The sequence below is a fragment of the Zingiber officinale genome, chromosome 3A, assembly GCF_018446385.1.
Source record: "Zingiber officinale cultivar Zhangliang chromosome 3A, Zo_v1.1, whole genome shotgun sequence".
NCBI classification, from domain to species: domain Eukaryota; kingdom Viridiplantae; phylum Streptophyta; class Magnoliopsida; order Zingiberales; family Zingiberaceae; genus Zingiber; species Zingiber officinale.
Window position 1 is genome coordinate 145,221,941 of NC_055990.1, and position 17,374 is coordinate 145,239,314.

Sequence of the window (17,374 nt, forward strand, 5' to 3'; positions counted from 1 at the left end):
AAACGTACCCTGGCCCAGGCGGGTGCCCTCGAATGAAACGCTGCTCGAGTTGTCGTGACCCTTAAGAGCAAGTGACTTGGAGTCGGATGAAGAGCTGGATCTGACGATGCGAAGTCGGACCCGATGGCACGAAATTGAATGTGACCCAGCACACAGGTCAGGCTAAGACATTGGCACATAGGCCGGGAGGTACTAGCGGCACGCAGGCCGGGAGTTACTAGCGGCACGCAGGCCGGGAGGTACTAGCGACACGTAGGCCGGGAGGTACTAGCAGAACGCAGACCGGAATACAATGACGGCACAAAGGTCGGAACACGATATCGACGCACAGGCCGAGGTATGACACACAACCAGACTGGATCATCGCATAAGTTGAAACACAATACACAAGCTAGATCGGCACGAAGATCGGAACACAACAATAGCTTGATGGTTGGAATAGTGCCGAAGATGCTCGTCAACGTGAGTCGGATACCAGATCGTCTTCGAAAGTGTGCGACAATGTTAATCAAAGGTCGTCTACGACGGGGGGACCCGACTGCAGCTTGTGGCGTCCGTCGGTGCGAAGGGTGCTACCGCATGTGAACAAGGAGAGAAGGTGGCAGCCGCGCACACCCTTGACGATGGTGGCCGGAGGCGGCTGTGCGAGAGAGACAAGAGCGGCGTATGAGCCTCCGGTGAGGTGGTTGCGAGCACCTCCGGGGAGGCGACGTCGGATGAAGGTGGCGGCGTGCATCTCTCGCGCTGTGGAGGCGGCGGAGAAGACTCAAGCCTCAGCCCCCCTTTCGTGAGAGGTGACCTGGTCATGGAAGGAAGAAAGAGAGAGAGAGAAAGAGATGCCTTGCCGACGACGAAGGAGGAGGTAGCGGCTTTGTGTGTGACCGACGATGTCGCTGGTCTCTCCCTGGCAGCGTCCGCGTCGAGAAGACAGGAGGAAGGAAAGGAGGCAGCAGAGTGGAGGTGTGCATGAGGTTGGGGGTGGGAGGAGAAAAGGTGGCGGTCGGCGTCAGCGTCGACGAGGAGTGAGGGAGGGAGGAAGAAAGCTTCCACCTGGTTTCTGTTGGCGGCGGCGAAGCAAAACCACGAACCATCTCCCTTTGCTACAGTGCCCTCCCACCCCCCCCCACCCCCCTTCCTTGAAACCCTAATAGTCCTTTTACCCCCTTGCCCCTCTTCTTCCTCTTAATTTCTTCTCTACCCCTCAAACCTATATCCACATCAACCAGTATTCATGTTTAACTTTCGACATCCCAATATCTCTAACCAGTGAGAAAATAGTTGCTTGGCTGAACCAAGAAATATAACTCGTGCTAGTCTTACAGAATTGATGGTGTCCGAATATATCAATTCGACAACTAGAAAAATTTTAATATATTCATAATTGCACATATAGAGATAATCACTAGTTGTGATCCAATTACAAATCCTCTCATGCTATGAATTATATTACGAATATTCAATAAATGAGTTTAAGACAATCAAACATATAATATGTACTCAAATAGTGAATCTATATTTATCAAATAAATAGAAAAAAAATCATAAGGTAATTGTCTTAGGACATCCCTCAAATTCTAACACTATCCCGCTCGGCCAAGCAATGGGACTATTGTCATATCCCTTGATATCCTTCTGGGAGATAGTACCGCCGACACCAGGCATAGACAACAGGCGGATCGTACGGCGGAAGCTTCTACTGTCTTGTTAAGGATATGCATGCTCTGTTAAGATATGGTGTCAGAGGTACTTTCTTGACAAGTCCCTTCATAGGACATATGTGAGAATGTGCCCACGCCTTGAGGAGCATGCACGTCGTCCACCAGCGCTCTATATAAAGGGGGGCCATCATCTATAGAGGGGTGCATGATTTATTGTTTGCACTGGAGTTATTGTTGTTCCGTTTTCTTCTACTATTTCGGTGACTGACTTGAGTATCGAAGGGTTAACACCGAGGACCCCTTCACTGACTCGACACTGACATTACTTATTTTGTAAAGTGGAGCGAGGTCTATAGCTAATCAGTGAAACTGTCACATCTCTAATTTTTCACCTTCCTACTTTCAGATAGGATAATATACTTATTAGTCTATCATTTCTGTATGAAATAGGACTAAGTTGATAAAGGAAAGTATCCTTATTCTGCATAATTAAACGCTGACGTTTTTTATGCGTTAGAAAAAATTAGTTTTTTTAGAGTGTGCTAGTAACTGTTGATTTCTTAGATCTTATACACGTTTACCCTCGTTTCTTGGGTTTCTTTTTCTCTTTTTACCCAGTTTGTGTTCAGTTTAATTTTCTATAACCCTGCTGGCATTTGTACTATGAAAATCATCTGAAATCTTATGGTGCTTTGTTAGGATGGAAAAACTCTGTTAAATGAACGGGAAGTTGTTGAAGGGATGAAACTTGAACGAGGCTACATATCACCTTATTTCATTACGACCAAAAAATCCAAAAAAATTGGTAAGTAGCCTATCCTGATCATATCTACATAGCATTTCTTTTATTGTCTAGTGAATCTCATTTTGGAATTTTCAGGAACTTGTTGATCCTCTAATTTTGATACATGAGAAGAAAATCTCAAGTATTAATGCAATCGACAAGGTGTTAGAGTTGGCATTCAAGGTGAAGTATCCTGATTCAACGTGTCTTTACAGGATATGATATCTACTCACATTTTTCTTTAATGTGCTCAGAGACATTTGCTAATTGTTGCTGAAGATTTAGAAAGTGATGCATTCGCAACTTTGATTCTAAATAAGCTACGTGCTGGAATTAAGGTCAAAGTTTCATTTTAAACCACCTTTTAGTCATTTATGATTGTAAATTTCTGGTCACCTAGTCTTGGTTATTTTCTGATGCACTGAGAAAGAAAGGCCAACCTAGAAAGGGAGGACTAGCAGGCAATACTATATTTAATCGATTTCATTCGATTACACTCGTGTTCGGATATCGTTTGCCCCCAGCACTTGGCCTCAGTGCTCAGATACCGATTTTCCTGAGCATTCTATTCTGATACCAATTTCGATCGAGCATCCTATCTCAATGTTCAAATACTGACTTCCACCGATCATCTAGACTCAATATTACTCCCTAATTGCCTTCAGACGTCAAATAAAATGATATTAAATATCAGTGTTACACTCACACCGTGTAACAATGATTAAGAACGCCATCAAAGCCCAATGATATGTCGCATTACTCACTGCCTCATCGCTAACCTTCGATTCTTTAGGGCTATAGATGACCTAAGCATTCGTGAACAAATTTGATGTTCGGTTAGGTAAGAACTTATTTATTTTCATTCAATATATACGAGGTCAATTAAACAAATAAGTTTGAATAACTCGTTAAATTAAATAAACAAACTTGAACACATATATATTCAGCTCGTTAACGTTCGTGAACAATATTCGTAAAAAATGTTCACGAATTATATTCATTAATAAAACTCTTATCAATATATTAAATAAACAATAAGATAAAATAAAACAAACAATTAAATTTGAATTATCAAACTAAATAATCAATAAAACAACTGAAAGTTTCAAATAATCAAACAAACTTAAATTGAGAGTTCGATAACATCTAAATCAGTTAAGGTCGAACTAAACTAAGTCAAGCTTAAATTGAGATTTCGATAACATTTAAACGAATCAAGCTCAAGCTCATAAAAAATAAACTAAATCAAGCTTGATCAATCATTTTAAAAGTTTGATTCATTTTAAGTTCAGCTCAACTTAATTACCTTATCAAATAAATTTTAACATCGCAAATTTTAATTCAACTCGACGCATTTACAGCTCTACATTTCTGGGCTCTTTCTGAAGCCTTAGAAAATGTATTTCGTGCTCGCATTAATCATTAACTTTTAAATGTGTTTTAAATTTTGTATTTTGATGTTAAAATATTGATCTTACTCTTTTAAGTCAACATGAAAATCAGAGGGCGTTTTGATTATAAAATGAAAACTTGAGGATGTTTTAGCATTAATTAAATTTTAAGGTATTTTGAGTGGGCGAAATGAAATTTTTTACTTTATTTAATCATTTATCGGCCTCATTCTACGGCGGGAAACATCTCGATCCTGCGATGAGCTCGTGCCTCCGATTCACAGATCCCGACGAGAACCCTAGCCCTAGTGGCGGCAGATGGGAGAAGCGAGCGGTCGATCTGGGCGACGGCAGTGAGGTCGTCTACGTTCCCCGGCTTATTCCTCGCGACCAGGCCTGGGAATGGTTCCGGTATCTCAATCGCGAAATTCCGTGGACGAGACCTTCGATCCGGGTCTTCGGAAGATCTTGCGTCCAGGTATTCACCAAACTCCTTGATTCGATCTGTTCGATGAAGAAATGCCATGAAATAGGTTTTTAATCTTTGAACTTTTGCTCTCTGATGTAACTAATCGGCCTTTTGATGCGTTGATCCTCCTGGGACGAGACCTTTGATCCGCCACGTTTAAGCGAGATCTTGTGTCCAGGTTGTTACCAATTTCCTTCTTAACTCCATCTTTCTGATGAAAAATTGCGACTTTTTTCTTTCTTTCAACAAATAGTTTTTTGATCGTTGAACTTTTGCTCTCTGATGCTATTAATTGGCGCTTCTTTTTGATACGTTGGTATACTCCCGTCCACGAGACCTTCGATCCATCTCTTTGGAAGATCTTCCGTCCAGATTTTACCAATTCCCATCTGAAGAAATTTGACTCCTTTTATGATCAAATAGATTGTTAATCTTCAAACTTATATGTGAACTTATAGTTGGGATTATTTGATGCCTGCTGTAAGACTGATTCTTGAAATATGATAAGCAACCTTTCTCAGGTTAATGCTTTAATCCACTGCAATGATTGTAAAGAAATTCTGTTATTTTAATACAAAATAAATCGATAACCATTAGTCGATTTAGTAACTGTTAAATTTCAAATATCTTATTTGAATGATGCTTACATAGTGGATACTCTGAATTGGTTTGACTTGTAGTCAGGAAAACATAAATTTGTTTGATACTCTGTAAATTCTTAGAGTTCGTTTGTTTTGTAAAACAGAATTTTTTTGCAGATTTTTCAGGGTTTGGTTTAGGGGAAAATCACGGTCAATAAAAAAAAGAAAGATGAAATCTTTATGGAGTTACATACACATGCACACCAAATTCCACTCCTTCCCTTTGTGACCCCTGTTCAATCACCCTAAGCTCACCTCCTACATCCACCAGGATGCGAAAGAAGTTGAGGTTGAAGACAATAGATGTTTATCAATTTAGCCATCTACCATCGAACAACGGAAAATAGGTTTCTTGTAAGAAATTCTCCTAAAAACTCTCTGAAAAGTACTTTCACTTTGTAAACTATTTTCTTTATAACAAAATGGACCCTTGGTTTATCTAAAATATCCTAAAGTTGTGCAGTTTGGTGAATGCCAAATTATAATTTTTCTTCTATTTGTACTTTTAAACAAAGTTTTGTCAAAAATTTAATTCTACATGTTGTAATATCTATGTTTTTTTTTTCTCCCCTGCAGCCTAGAGAGACTTGTTATATTGCAGAGAAGGGGCTCGCACCGATGAGATACAGTGGATACCAGCCAAACTCATATTCTTGGGAAGAATACCCTGTTGTCAAAGACATCTTGATGACAGTATGAGCTATATCCGTTAATCTTTTTTCTGTCTTTGAAGTTGGAAATTGCTAGTCATGCGAGTCTATTTTTGCGCATTTGCCCTTGCAATCAGTGTTCTGATGGACTAAACCAATCTGGTAGAAAATTGCGGCCGGGCTCTCCCAACATTGCTTGCAATTTGCATCGTTACTTATTCTCTTGCTCTGATAATACATCCATAACATGATAATAGCAATACATCTTACGAACTGTATGGTGCAGTTCAGCTGTTCAGGCTTTTAGTATCATACAAGTTTCTGTCCACCGTAAAGCTAATGTTTTGGATTAATAACTCGATTCACATTTTGCTATCTAGGTTTGTGTAGCATTCCCTGGGTCCAAATTCAACACTGTGCTTCTGAACAGATACAAGAATGGCTCAGACTATGTTGCATGGCACTCGGACGAAGATAAATTGTATGGCTCAGCCCCAGAAATAGCTTCGGTTTCATTTGGTTGTGAGCGGGAATTTCTGTTGCGAAAGAAACCTACGAAAAGCCAAGGTTCATAAAAAAGGATCAGCCACTTGAATATTTTTCTCAACATTCACTCACCAACTAAACTCTGCTCTACTGGTGATTGTATTACCAGCTGCTAAAGGCGCACGTCAGTCGGATAGGAAACAACTCGAACACAAACAGCAGTCTTTTGTTCTAAAACATGGATCTTTGCTGCTGATGAAAGGCTACACACAGCGCGACTGGGTTCATTCAGTGCCCAAACGCCTGAAAGCAGATTCCATTAGAATCAACCTCACATTCAGGCACATTGTGGCGTAAGCAATGTTTTGGAAATTAGCAGATGGTCTAGCTCATCATTCTCCTTGTCAACCTGATATTTAGGATAAATTTTATTCGACCCAACCCGATCGCTACCTGTTTACAGCAACCATTTGTTCTGAAAGTGTATCTTTGTGGCAGATGAAAGGCTAAGTGTACATGGTTTCGTATTCAGCTGAATTTTTTCCAGTATATATTAATAGATATAACTGCGTCCCAGTTCTTGGTTTTACATGTTGAGTTGGACTCGATTAATAATACATATAGAAAAATGTCTCTCCTTACAAATTTTGGATAATTTAAAATCTTTAATCTTTAATGCAACCATGAATTTTTAAAATATTTCAGAATGCTTTGATATTATTCATTTCTTATATTGTTTTTGTAACTTTCGATAATATATGTCGGACTGAACTGGCGAAAACCAGCCAAAGCCCGAACCTGTATAGAGATCATCAAATATGACCATGTATAGTTCACCATAGCACGATAGCAAGGAGAAGGACAAACTAGTTTATAAACATTAATAGAAATCGATACATGCCTTACACAACTGTACCCGAGAGGAATTCAAACACCAACAGAAGCATGCGATTATATATATTCATATACACGCACTGGAGACAAAATTCTGTATTTCCCCATCTGCAACAAACAATAATTATGATTATGATCCTGAGGCTCCATCCAAGTGAATTAGACAATTAGTGTAAACGGTTCAGAAAATAAACTGCGCATATATGATTCGCTGTCACTTGTATATTTGATAGAGCATGTTTTAATCAAAACACTTTGCATGGGCTAGCCGTGCAGTTTTAAGTTTTTTTTAGTGTAATTTCTGATTAAGACAGGAGTGATTAACAAATATTTGGTTTTCTTTCATTCACGGAAACACATGTAAAAAAGATTGGACATAATTGCTGAGTTGAAAAGACATAAAACATGTAGTTACAAAAGTCATTTGTCCTATCAAACGCTATATACTTACCATATAGAAAGACTTGCAAAAAGGAGCTCCAACTCTTCATCCTGGGAGACGCTTCTCTACAAAGACGTAACCCACGGTGTCAGGAAGAAAGGGAAAAAAAAGACACCATGATTTTGGAGAAGCAAAGACTATAATTTGGTCACTAGATATCTATAGCGCTTGATGTAATTGAACCAACTAAAAGATACAGTTGAGTTGGTAGCATTCAAATAGGCAGACAATCAATTAGTCAAGTGAATTGGGCATGGCGGGCCAAGCAAGTCAATGTGTTGATCATGTTGAGGGACCTATGTGGTTTAATGAGCACGTTAAACCGAGATGGAATAAAGAGTAGATCGGTCCGATCAGACAGGACAAGTTGTGAAATATGTTCCTATCTATTCCGTATAATATTCTTTCAAACCAACATAGGAACATTAATTCCATGTCACCTCTATTTCATGAACAAAACTACAGCATATTCATATTCTATTTATTGTCTATTCCATTTTCCAGGACTAAATATTCTTATTCCTTATCTATTCTGATTTGTGAAGCAACAAACAATAAACTTAAAGTTCAGTTGGAATCTAAAACCAACTTAAATTCCCATGACCATACTTTTATCTGAACAATCCCACTGTCCATTTAAAGATCTGAAAATCAAAATCTATACTCATTTAAACTTTACTACCTAATTCGCGGGATGATTAGCATCAAAGTTTATGTTGATGCTACTAAACCTAAATACACATCCAATAGCCTGAATTTGAAACCATAAAAGTAATACTATAATTTTTAAGGAAAAAATGCATAGTAACCTGGATGGAGAAGAGATGTAGAAGTTTCTTCAACACCCGCATGCGATGAACTGCATAGCTACTATTCGATGGAAGCCGATTAACTCTACTAATCTCAGCCTGAACTGCAGCTTTCTTTTCTTCCAATCCTGCTACATTCCTAATGGTTGTCCCATAGGTGTTTCCTAAGCCATTTTTGCCATGATCAGGATTATTTGAAGTCCTGAGATGTTCCATCAGGCTACCACTCGAGCAATCTACAAATACACAAATGTATTTAACACATTGCCGATTAAAGAAGTAAAAAATGAATAAGATAACAACAAAAAAATTCAGCGTGAAAATGATTTTATACAAGATCATCCACTAACTTCAGGAAGGAAAAAAATGCAAAACGTTTTTTTTTTTTAACTTTTTCAATGATTTCTGATCTCACACAAGTCCAATTATATCATCATCTGTTACTGTTATAGTCTTATCAAAAAGAGAAACATCGTGGTGGAAAGGTCCTGTGTTTCAGAGGTACTACAGAGAGACAGGAGAAGCAAGGTACTCATTCATGCTGTCAATTAATTCCAACAACAAGGACTTATTTTATCTATGTTGGTATGAGTTCTATCCAATAAAAAGGTTGATAGTTATTCATGTGAGTTGCATATGTATGTTTTAACTGAGCTGTAAATGTTCAAAAGAAAAAATTCAAAAGCTAAAGAAGAATTGACATTGTTAAATATGATGAACATGTAATTTATTGGAAATCGATGATATCTTGTTCGTGTTTTGCTAACTTTTGTGTGTTAAAATTATAATAAAAGTGGAGCTACTGTTTTAATTAGTACCACAGGCACATAAAGAAATGCCTAGCTGCATGGCCAGTGCTGGCAAAGAAAGAAAAGATGCTATTCTCAATTAAATGCAGCCACTAGCACTCATGACAGTACTTGCTAATTCTCATAATGGGAAGGGAAAAAAACAGTACTCGTGGGGAAATACTCATGATGGAATGTCACCCAACACACAATACAAGACCTTTTTCCCCTCCCAATTAAACTGAATTATGTACTTCAAGAAAATCCAAAACTAGCACAAATCAATTATTATGAAAAAAAAAACGTTTGATTGTCAGATAACTATCATGAGCTGTATTTCTTTTCCAATTACAAAATGCAAGCACTTAGAAAGCAGGCGCTTTGCAAATCAAAATCACCCACTGAAGAGAAACAAGGCGTTCAACTCTCTATGCGAACAACTAAATAAATAAATTACATAAAAGATATAGAATCCCTAGAATCAATAGAACCCCAGCCTACCGGTACCTTGTGATCTCCTCCTCCACACCATATGGTGTCGGGAAATCAAAATGTAAATTCTTCCATACTATCCTTGTTTAGGAAAAAAAAACTGATGGCATACGAAACCTTTTCATTGTCTCAAAAAAACAACAAATGAAATTCTATCATTACCAAGGTAAAAAAAAAAATGCAATAATCGTTCTACTGATAGTGATTCCACCAAGGCTATGGTTCTGTAGCAACATCACAAAATCAAACGGAGATCGTTCCCATGGAAACCCTAATCGAAACTAAACAAAAGAAAGAAGAAAAAAGGACAAAGAGAAAGAAGGAAAGCATAGGCCATGAAGTCATGAAATCACCATTCTAATTGCAAAAGAGGATCGAAATCTTTACCTGAACTCCGTATCTCTCTGGTTCGCCCAGTCTCGTTCGCAACACCAGTTTCGAGAAGCACCTAGACGCGAAGACTCGTTTAAAAGCTCGGTCGCGCAAAAACAAAAAGGAGAGCCGGGCCGAGCCCATGAAGCCTAATTGGGCTCAATAACGGTTCGGTCCAAAAACAAGATTCTACAGCTTCTTCACCGATAAATTGTTTTTTCGGCATTTTCCTTAACTACGTTAGTATTATCCTTATCTCCGACTTCCATAATTTTAAAAGCACGTATAACATTTTTATTATACTCCTTCGTCCCGCATTTAAATTTTAACTATATCAATTTAAAAATTCATAACTCTTAATTTACAAAATTGAATTGAGATTAGAGGACATGAATATTTAGGATCCAAAAATAAACCTAGAGAATTTAAAAGCATTTCAAACTAAAAATAATATATTCGCGTAAGTCTCCTATTTATTTATGTCCTCGTATTTAAATGCGACACTATAAATTTAGAACAATAAAACTTACAAAGACTTATAAAATTTGTCATAAGCTAATTATAAGATAGCTTATAAGATTTTCTTGGTATGTTATAAAATTTATCATAAATTCATTATAATCCTAAACCCTAACTCTCTTGATTTGGAAAAATATAAATTTTTTTAATTTTCAAATGACATAGATCTAAGATGAGAAAATAATGTATTCATGTAAACCTCTCCAATGTATTAATGTCATTAGATGTGATAGCATAAATTAAGAGTGGTGCAATGAATTTTTGAATAGGTAAAATAAAAAATTAAATATGAAAAAAAAAAGAAAGGTTATACTGAGAATGTAACACGGAATTATAAAAATTAGATAATACTTTTTTTTACAAATTGGCAATGCTATAGATATTTAGAAATATTTTTCAGTAGGGTTTAGATACTAATCATGTTTCCTCAAATGTGATTTGGAGTCAAATTGCATTTATACGAAATCAAACAAACAATAGAATCACGAAGAAATGCCATCTTTACCTTGTGTCATAGCTCACCCAATTTCAAACGTAAAAAAGATATGTGATTAACTTTTTGACTCACTATCTTAACTTCTAATCTTAGTCCATAGTCCTCAAGAACATTCTAGATAATTCTCTATAATCTTCTCATTATAAAAACATCTACATCCATTTTGAATCAAAATTGGGATTCCTAATAATATTAAGGAAAATTGTTTCACTTTCTACCACCCACTAAAAAGAATGAAGTACAATCACATCTAGCATAACACTTGAGATATCATCAAAACAATAAAAGAAGTTTCTCCAAGCTGATACAACTCCATGTAAAAGGCAAATCCAATGCCAAATTTTGATAACTTTCTCCGAACTGAGTCATTTGATGTAGTTGCTGTGTACATTTGTTTTAAAACCCCACCTCTTCTTTTATCATTTCATGTTCATGTAACTACAAATATCATGTATGCATACATTATTATTATTTTTCCCCCTCTTCCATTTTTTGGGGAAAATAAGTGAGATTTCAAATGTTAGATTCACAAGTATATTTATGGATCAAGAACAAAGAACAAGTGAGATTAAGGAACAGGAGTGAATATGGTAGCCAAACCCTGGTCCACTGTCACGAGAAGAGGACCATAAGCCATAAAATGTTTTTGCACATTGCTGTCAGCAGCAGCATCTCCGATAGCTAAAACCTCGCCATCGCAGTCAATGATGCCGCCCTTAGTGTCGTGCCCTACGCGCTTTCCTGGCTCTAATCGAAGTGCTTTGACCTGAAAAATCCGTATCAATATATGACTTGAGTATGAAATGTGGAATTGAACACAATTGTCGACTCCTAAATCTTCTCCAACGCCATAAATTTGATGCCAGGTACAAAGAACTATTTAGATGAATATTCCCATCCAACCACTCTCCTATTTTCCTCTACCAAATTGAGTTTATCTTAAAGGGCTTTTTAGTATCAACAAAACAAAGCAACATTTGAAATGAAAGTTTCAAGTTATCTTCGATTGCTAACAGATTGTTAATAGACAACTAGAATTGCTGTTTGTTTATTATCATGATCATTTTTAACATGTTTAGAGTACAAGGTATGCCCTCATATCTAATAGCATTACGATACTATTTAATCTATAAACAGAGAAATATTGGTTCTTTTTCACTTCTTCCATATTATCTTCATCAATAACCTTGAAAACAAATATACAGTCAAAGTCAAGTTACATCTCATTTAAGATGGCATAACGACGTAGTCACTGAAAAGTTATAAGAAGATATAGCGCACCTTCAAATATATTATATACGGTGATTTCACATAACTTCCATCACTCATGTTGAACATCATTCCTAGAATGGCTGATTTTGGACAATCCTTCAGAATGACTACATCCAAGTATCCATCTGAGAACTGCATTGTCGTCAAGTATCATATGATGTCGCCGTTTTGTGAACATAGAGAAAGAAGTTAAAAGCTTTAAAACTAATGAAAAATAAAAGCCACAGACAATGACTTAACAAGGGAACTATTTCCCATCCTTCTAAGAGGCCATAATAATCATGCAATATCTGTTATAGATTGACACTCTAATTGACGAACAGTGAACACAATGATTACAGAAGAAATAAAGTCCAGTGATGAGGAAATGTCACCTTTGCTTTCGGTGCTGGGGCATAATTTTCAGCAGAAAAGGGCACATTGTTCACCCAAATTGAAATAAAAGGGCCATCAATAGATCTCCATTCCAATCCGTCCAGGGAATTCTCTGGGCCTTGATAACCACATGTCTTGAACTTACTGTCACTTCCTTGTTCTTGTTGAGTTAATACATAGTTAGACTTAAAACCATCAACTCGCTTCACTGGTTCACCATGATTTTCATATCCAGGTGCAGGAATAAACTGGAAATGTCCATGGTATTTGCGTAGGTTCATTATGCGGAGAACAGCCTGTAAGAAAGACCTATTAGTAATAGCATATAGAAACATTCTAGGTACATGATATACACCTATCAACTACATCAGTTGAGGATAATTTTTTAAGCGATATGGGGTTTATATCTTATCCACAACCTCATACTATAAATGAGTCGTCAAAGGGGTAGCTTGATGCACATAGGTCTTACTGATGAAGATTATTCCACTCTGGTGAGTGACAAAGACAGTATGGAAAGTTCAAAGAATGTCTACAGAATAGCATTGACTCAAACTGTTATCATTACCATTTTATTAACCAAATTAGAGAAGCCTAAGTATCATCTAGTCCTCTCTTTATCTTAGAATTCTTTTGATCTTCGCTCCCTTGACAGCCCATGCTCAAGCTAGAAATTCAGAAATTCACTTTAAAGAATATTCCTTGTTTCATTGGCTCAGAAAGACAATATAATTCATCTCTAAATTTTCTATTTGGGTTCTGGCACCAATCAAGTAAAAGTAGTACTTCAAGCTTACAACCTTTTGATGCCCGATCAATATTCATTGTCATGATTTGATCCAAAATGATCATCCTCCAAATTTGGAATTACAAATTTACAACAAATGCAAACTATCAAACAATCAGAGAGAACTGGTGCATTGGACTTTAACTAATCCTAGTTCCCACAGACTGTAAGACCTAACTTTGGATCAGCTACACGAATATCTGACAATTGTTTGGCTAATGATTTAGATCCATATTCATGAAATTTGACATATATTTAAGACAGTTGTCAAATCTTATTTATTGATTCTAGAATATTCAAAGGACCATGGAACATCCCTCACAATGCATAAAACACTCCTCATGACATACATTTGTCAGCCCACCTTATAACTATCATATCTGAAACTATGGACAAATATGCAGAAGGAATGAGAAACTGCACATTGACTTACATATATGTCAAGGCGAGCACTTCCCAACCACCTATACTTTTCAGATTCAATATCAACATCAGCCGCCAAGCCTGTAAATGCATAATGCATTGAATGAGTTTTCAAGTGTACAAATTTGAAACTTTCACCTGATCAGATAACTCCATTGAAACGACCAGAATTAAGTTTACATTATAAAACAAAACATAGTTTCAACAATTAATCATTACTTTCATACCCCAAATAAGTGCTAAGACACTGAAAAATATTTTCTCCTTCTGTGAGATAGTGGCAACATCCAGAGCTCGTTTGTGACCTATAGATAATCAACAATCAAGAAGCTTATTATCAGTATTATTAGAAGCTGTTTCAACTTTCTCTAGTGAACAGGGATTATGAGAAAGAGAACATGACCTCGTATAACTGCAAATGTAGCATTAGCAATAGAGTACATATCACCAGCAGAATCTAAAAGTGATTTTGCCATACCATTTCCGGTACCTAAAAAATGAGAAGAAAAAAACAAGATAATCATGAAATGAAGAGAGATTACAAGATCCCCTAATACATAAATTATGATTATGAGTAAGGAAGTGTAAATTTTCTTACGATATCAGGAAGTACACAAAAATAGGAAATCAGAGAGGGAGGGATAGGAATGGTACAACATACAGGAAACAATTTATTGAAAGCATGAATGACAGACAGGAAATACATGCAAGAGTCTTCCAGTAAATACAAAATGGAGCAAAATCATACCTAATGCTACTAATCCAAATGGTTAACCAAGTCAAAGTCAATACTTAATAGTCGTAACTGGCTAACTGATAATATGAAATAGTGAGAAAAAGAAGATGCACCTGCTGGAATTATCCCAAGAGGCATCTTAATTGCAGTAGCCCAATCTTCTCTTTTCAGCAAACCATTGACTACCTGTCCATGGAAAAGACTAATAGAAAACTAAATATATTTCTAGAAAAAAAAAAGAAAATAAATAATCAATATCACAAGTGCAAAAGATATGGATGTATTCTAGGAGTACATATGTAAAATTTTGAAGCAAATAGATTAGAGATTAATTTGAGATTGATGCATCCATAATAAAAGAAAAGAAAAGTATCAGAGATTGGTGCATCTACAATAATTTGGAGAATTGATTTTTGCTGTTTCGTAATTAGCATTTTTTTTTGGTGATTAAAAGGGAATAATTATAATCTCAATTAGAATTGGCAAGAAAAATAAATGGCAATGTCATGATAGGCGATTTAGAGATACTTGTAAAGGAGCATAAGTCCAGATAGTCATATTAAGTAAGAAAAATCATTTTTATTGCATTTTAGATGGTGGAGAGTAACTAGCTTCGCAAAAGGTGAAGTGGTTTCATTGCTCATTTGTTTGTAAAATTGCTTACTAGCTAACTATGTTTGGAGAAGTTAAAACGCATAAATATATATATATATATATATATATATAGAGAGAGAGAGAGAGAGAGAGAGAGAGAGAGAGAGATTTAGTGATTGTAGTCTAGTGCTCAATAAATTTTGTAAAAGGAAAAAATAAAGATTTACGTGAAGATTGATTATTGCATGACTTTTTAAATGCAGGAAACAATAAATATTCAAAAGAATCAAGGATTCAGGACCAAATGCATCATTCATTTATATTGCTATGACAATATGAAGTACATAATGATGTTTATTATTTCTAGAGTAGTGTTTAATAAACAATTATATCACACTGAATGCTCCTTATTAATGAATAAGAAGAATGATGATGTAACTTATGTTGTATACAAGTCCCAGGCATAGAGGAATCCCCCTGTTAATATAACCAAAACATTATTGTATTCTGTAATGTAAATATTGATTAAACTACCAACCTCCACTAGAACACCGTCACCACTGACACACACAATACCATCATATTTTGGAAGATCCAAAGATTTTGTCATTTCCTGAGCATGATTCTGGTACTTAGTTTCTGAGGAAAGCAGAGTTCAAAAATCAACTTCTTATTTTATGGAAGTGGAAAAGTAAATTTTGAAAAATGCTCACCTACTACGGTATAATTGATGTTCCCAGCTTCAAGAATTGGCTTAATCTGATCCTCGAAAATGGTTCTTGCAGATTTTTTCCCCGCAAATGGATTTAAAATAACGAACAGCTTCTTTGGCCGGCCTATCAGAGAATAAACGATTTGACAGTTTCACAATGATTAACCCCATAAAAGTAAATGCAGACTTTTCTGGTTCACTCTTGCAATAGATATAAAGTTGAAGAATTTACATTACTTAATACAAAATTGAGTACTGATTCGAAAATGACAACTCCAAGATAATAATTCAGCTTAACTTCCGATCCTTATCACTGGATGAATAAGGACTCATCAACATCATCAAAACACTTGCTTACCGAGAGAATCCATGCAATTCATCAATCTGGCGCTCCACCGCAACGCCGCCGCCTCCGTGGGCATCTCCAAAGAGTAATCCCTCCTCACCCTCCTTCTCTCCCCAGATGCTCCCCCGAAGGCACAGATAGAACCACTACGAGGAGCCTCCGCTAAAGCCCGGACCGTAATCCGTGTTCCTTGGACGTCCAACCCCAGGACCTCCGACTCCAACCTGAGACACTGATCTCCTCCGCCGGAGCGCCATCGCAGCGTCCCATCCACCTCCAATGCCGACTCCGCCGCCGCCCCGTTGACTACGATCCTCTCCGACAACCTCTCGCCTCCGCCCTCTGCCATCCTTCCTCACCGGATGCAACCTTACTTCGGCAATTGCTTATGAAGGCCGATGACTTGAGCTAACCTGACTAGAACCATACCCTTCCTATTATTGAAGAAAGCTCGTTGGGCCCATTTCTATTTTAAATACTGAGGCTGGTAGACGTTGTAGTAATCGTAACGGACTTTTGTGTTTTTTTTTAGAATGGAAGATGGTTGGTTTTTTTATGATATACGAGTACTTTAACTCACAGACTGACCTTCCCATTATTGGAAACAACTCAGCGGGGACCATAGCCATCGTTAAGTTACGGAACTGGTATAATGTGAGTACTTCGGACCTTTAGTTTTTTATTAATGAAACGTGGCGTCATGTTTTTCGAATTCTTAAATCTTTCGTGGAGAACACGTTCCCGTGGCTGCGGGTTGATGGTTGACCAGTGGTTTGTTTAAGCGTTGAAGAAGAAATTGATTAAAATTTTAGGGTCAAAAATGGAATCCGATCCGAAAAAAAACTTAGTTTCGAATTGAAAATTTTTAGATTCAAATCGAGTTCAAATTTTCGTATTAAAAATTTTCAAATCGGATTCAGATTTACCCAAATGTAAAATTTAATAGATTTTATAAAAATTAATTTTTAAAAAAATATATAAGATATTTTATATATATTAATATCAATATTAATATAATAATAATAATAGATTATTAAGATTAAATAAATAATTAAAAAAAACATTTTCAATCAAATTATTCGGATCAAATTTGGATTTAAGAATTTAGGTTGAATTCAAACTCAGATCATATTTAAATTGAAATTTTTAAAAAAAAAATTAATCTAAATCCGATCTATCTGAATTAATATCCTTAAATATAAGTAAAAAAAATAATAAGAAAAAATAAAGTGGATACA

The 17,374-nt window shown here is 36.4% G+C and overlaps 3 protein-coding genes across 3 annotated transcripts; 1 reads left to right on the forward strand and 2 right to left on the reverse strand.

Annotated features, from left to right (window-relative positions):
- Positions 1-519: 519 nt before the first annotated feature.
- On the reverse strand, positions 520-1,091 carry LOC122050747 (leucine-rich repeat extensin-like protein 2). Its single transcript, XM_042611630.1, has 2 exons — positions 841-1,091; positions 520-799 (listed from the first exon to the last, which is right to left on the reverse strand). Exons 1-2 carry the CDS (start codon positions 1,089-1,091, stop codon positions 520-522), a joined length of 531 nt encoding a protein of 176 aa, XP_042467564.1.
- A 2,983-nt stretch (positions 1,092-4,074) lies between these two features.
- LOC122052640 (DNA oxidative demethylase ALKBH2-like) lies at positions 4,075-6,641 on the forward strand. The gene is made up of 4 exons (XM_042614260.1): positions 4,075-4,311; positions 5,520-5,636; positions 5,974-6,160; positions 6,249-6,641. Exons 1-4 carry the CDS (start codon positions 4,093-4,095, stop codon positions 6,434-6,436), a joined length of 711 nt encoding a protein of 236 aa, XP_042470194.1. The 5' UTR covers positions 4,075-4,092; the 3' UTR covers positions 6,437-6,641.
- A 4,644-nt stretch (positions 6,642-11,285) lies between these two features.
- Positions 11,286-16,562, reverse strand: LOC122052641 (sphingosine kinase 1-like). Its single transcript, XM_042614261.1, has 10 exons — positions 16,149-16,562; positions 15,792-15,914; positions 15,617-15,717; positions 14,598-14,670; positions 14,152-14,238; positions 13,976-14,053; positions 13,759-13,829; positions 12,538-12,834; positions 12,173-12,295; positions 11,286-11,657 (listed from the first exon to the last, which is right to left on the reverse strand). The coding sequence occupies exons 1-10, from the start codon at positions 16,483-16,485 to the stop codon at positions 11,460-11,462; spliced, it is 1,488 nt and encodes a 495-aa protein (XP_042470195.1). The 5' UTR covers positions 16,486-16,562; the 3' UTR covers positions 11,286-11,459.
- Between the last annotated feature and the right edge of the window lie 812 nt (positions 16,563-17,374).

Coding starts and splice junctions, on each gene's coding strand:
- LOC122050747 (XM_042611630.1), bottom strand. CDS start 1,091: ATGGTTCGTGGTTTTGCTTCGCCGCCGCCAACAGAAACCAGGTGGAAG. Junction 800..840: donor CCTCCTTCGTCGTCGGCAAG/GCATCTCTTTCT, acceptor TTCCATGACCAG/GTCACCTCTCACGAAAGGGG.
- LOC122052641 (XM_042614261.1), bottom strand. CDS start 16,485: ATGGCAGAGGGCGGAGGCGAGAGGTTGTCGGAGAGGATCGTAGTCAAC. Junction 14,239..14,597: donor TCTTGGGATAATTCCAGCAG/GTGCATCTTCTT, acceptor CTCATTTTTTAG/GTACCGGAAATGGTATGGCA. Junction 11,658..12,172: donor CGTATATAATATATTTGAAG/GTGCGCTATATC, acceptor CGGATTTTTCAG/GTCAAAGCACTTCGATTAGA.
- LOC122052640 (XM_042614260.1), top strand. CDS start 4,093: ATGAGCTCGTGCCTCCGATTCACAGATCCCGACGAGAACCCTAGCCCT. Junction 4,312..5,519: donor TCGGAAGATCTTGCGTCCAG/GTATTCACCAAA, acceptor TCTCCCCTGCAG/CCTAGAGAGACTTGTTATAT. Junction 6,161..6,248: donor GAAACCTACGAAAAGCCAAG/GTTCATAAAAAA, acceptor TTGTATTACCAG/CTGCTAAAGGCGCACGTCAG.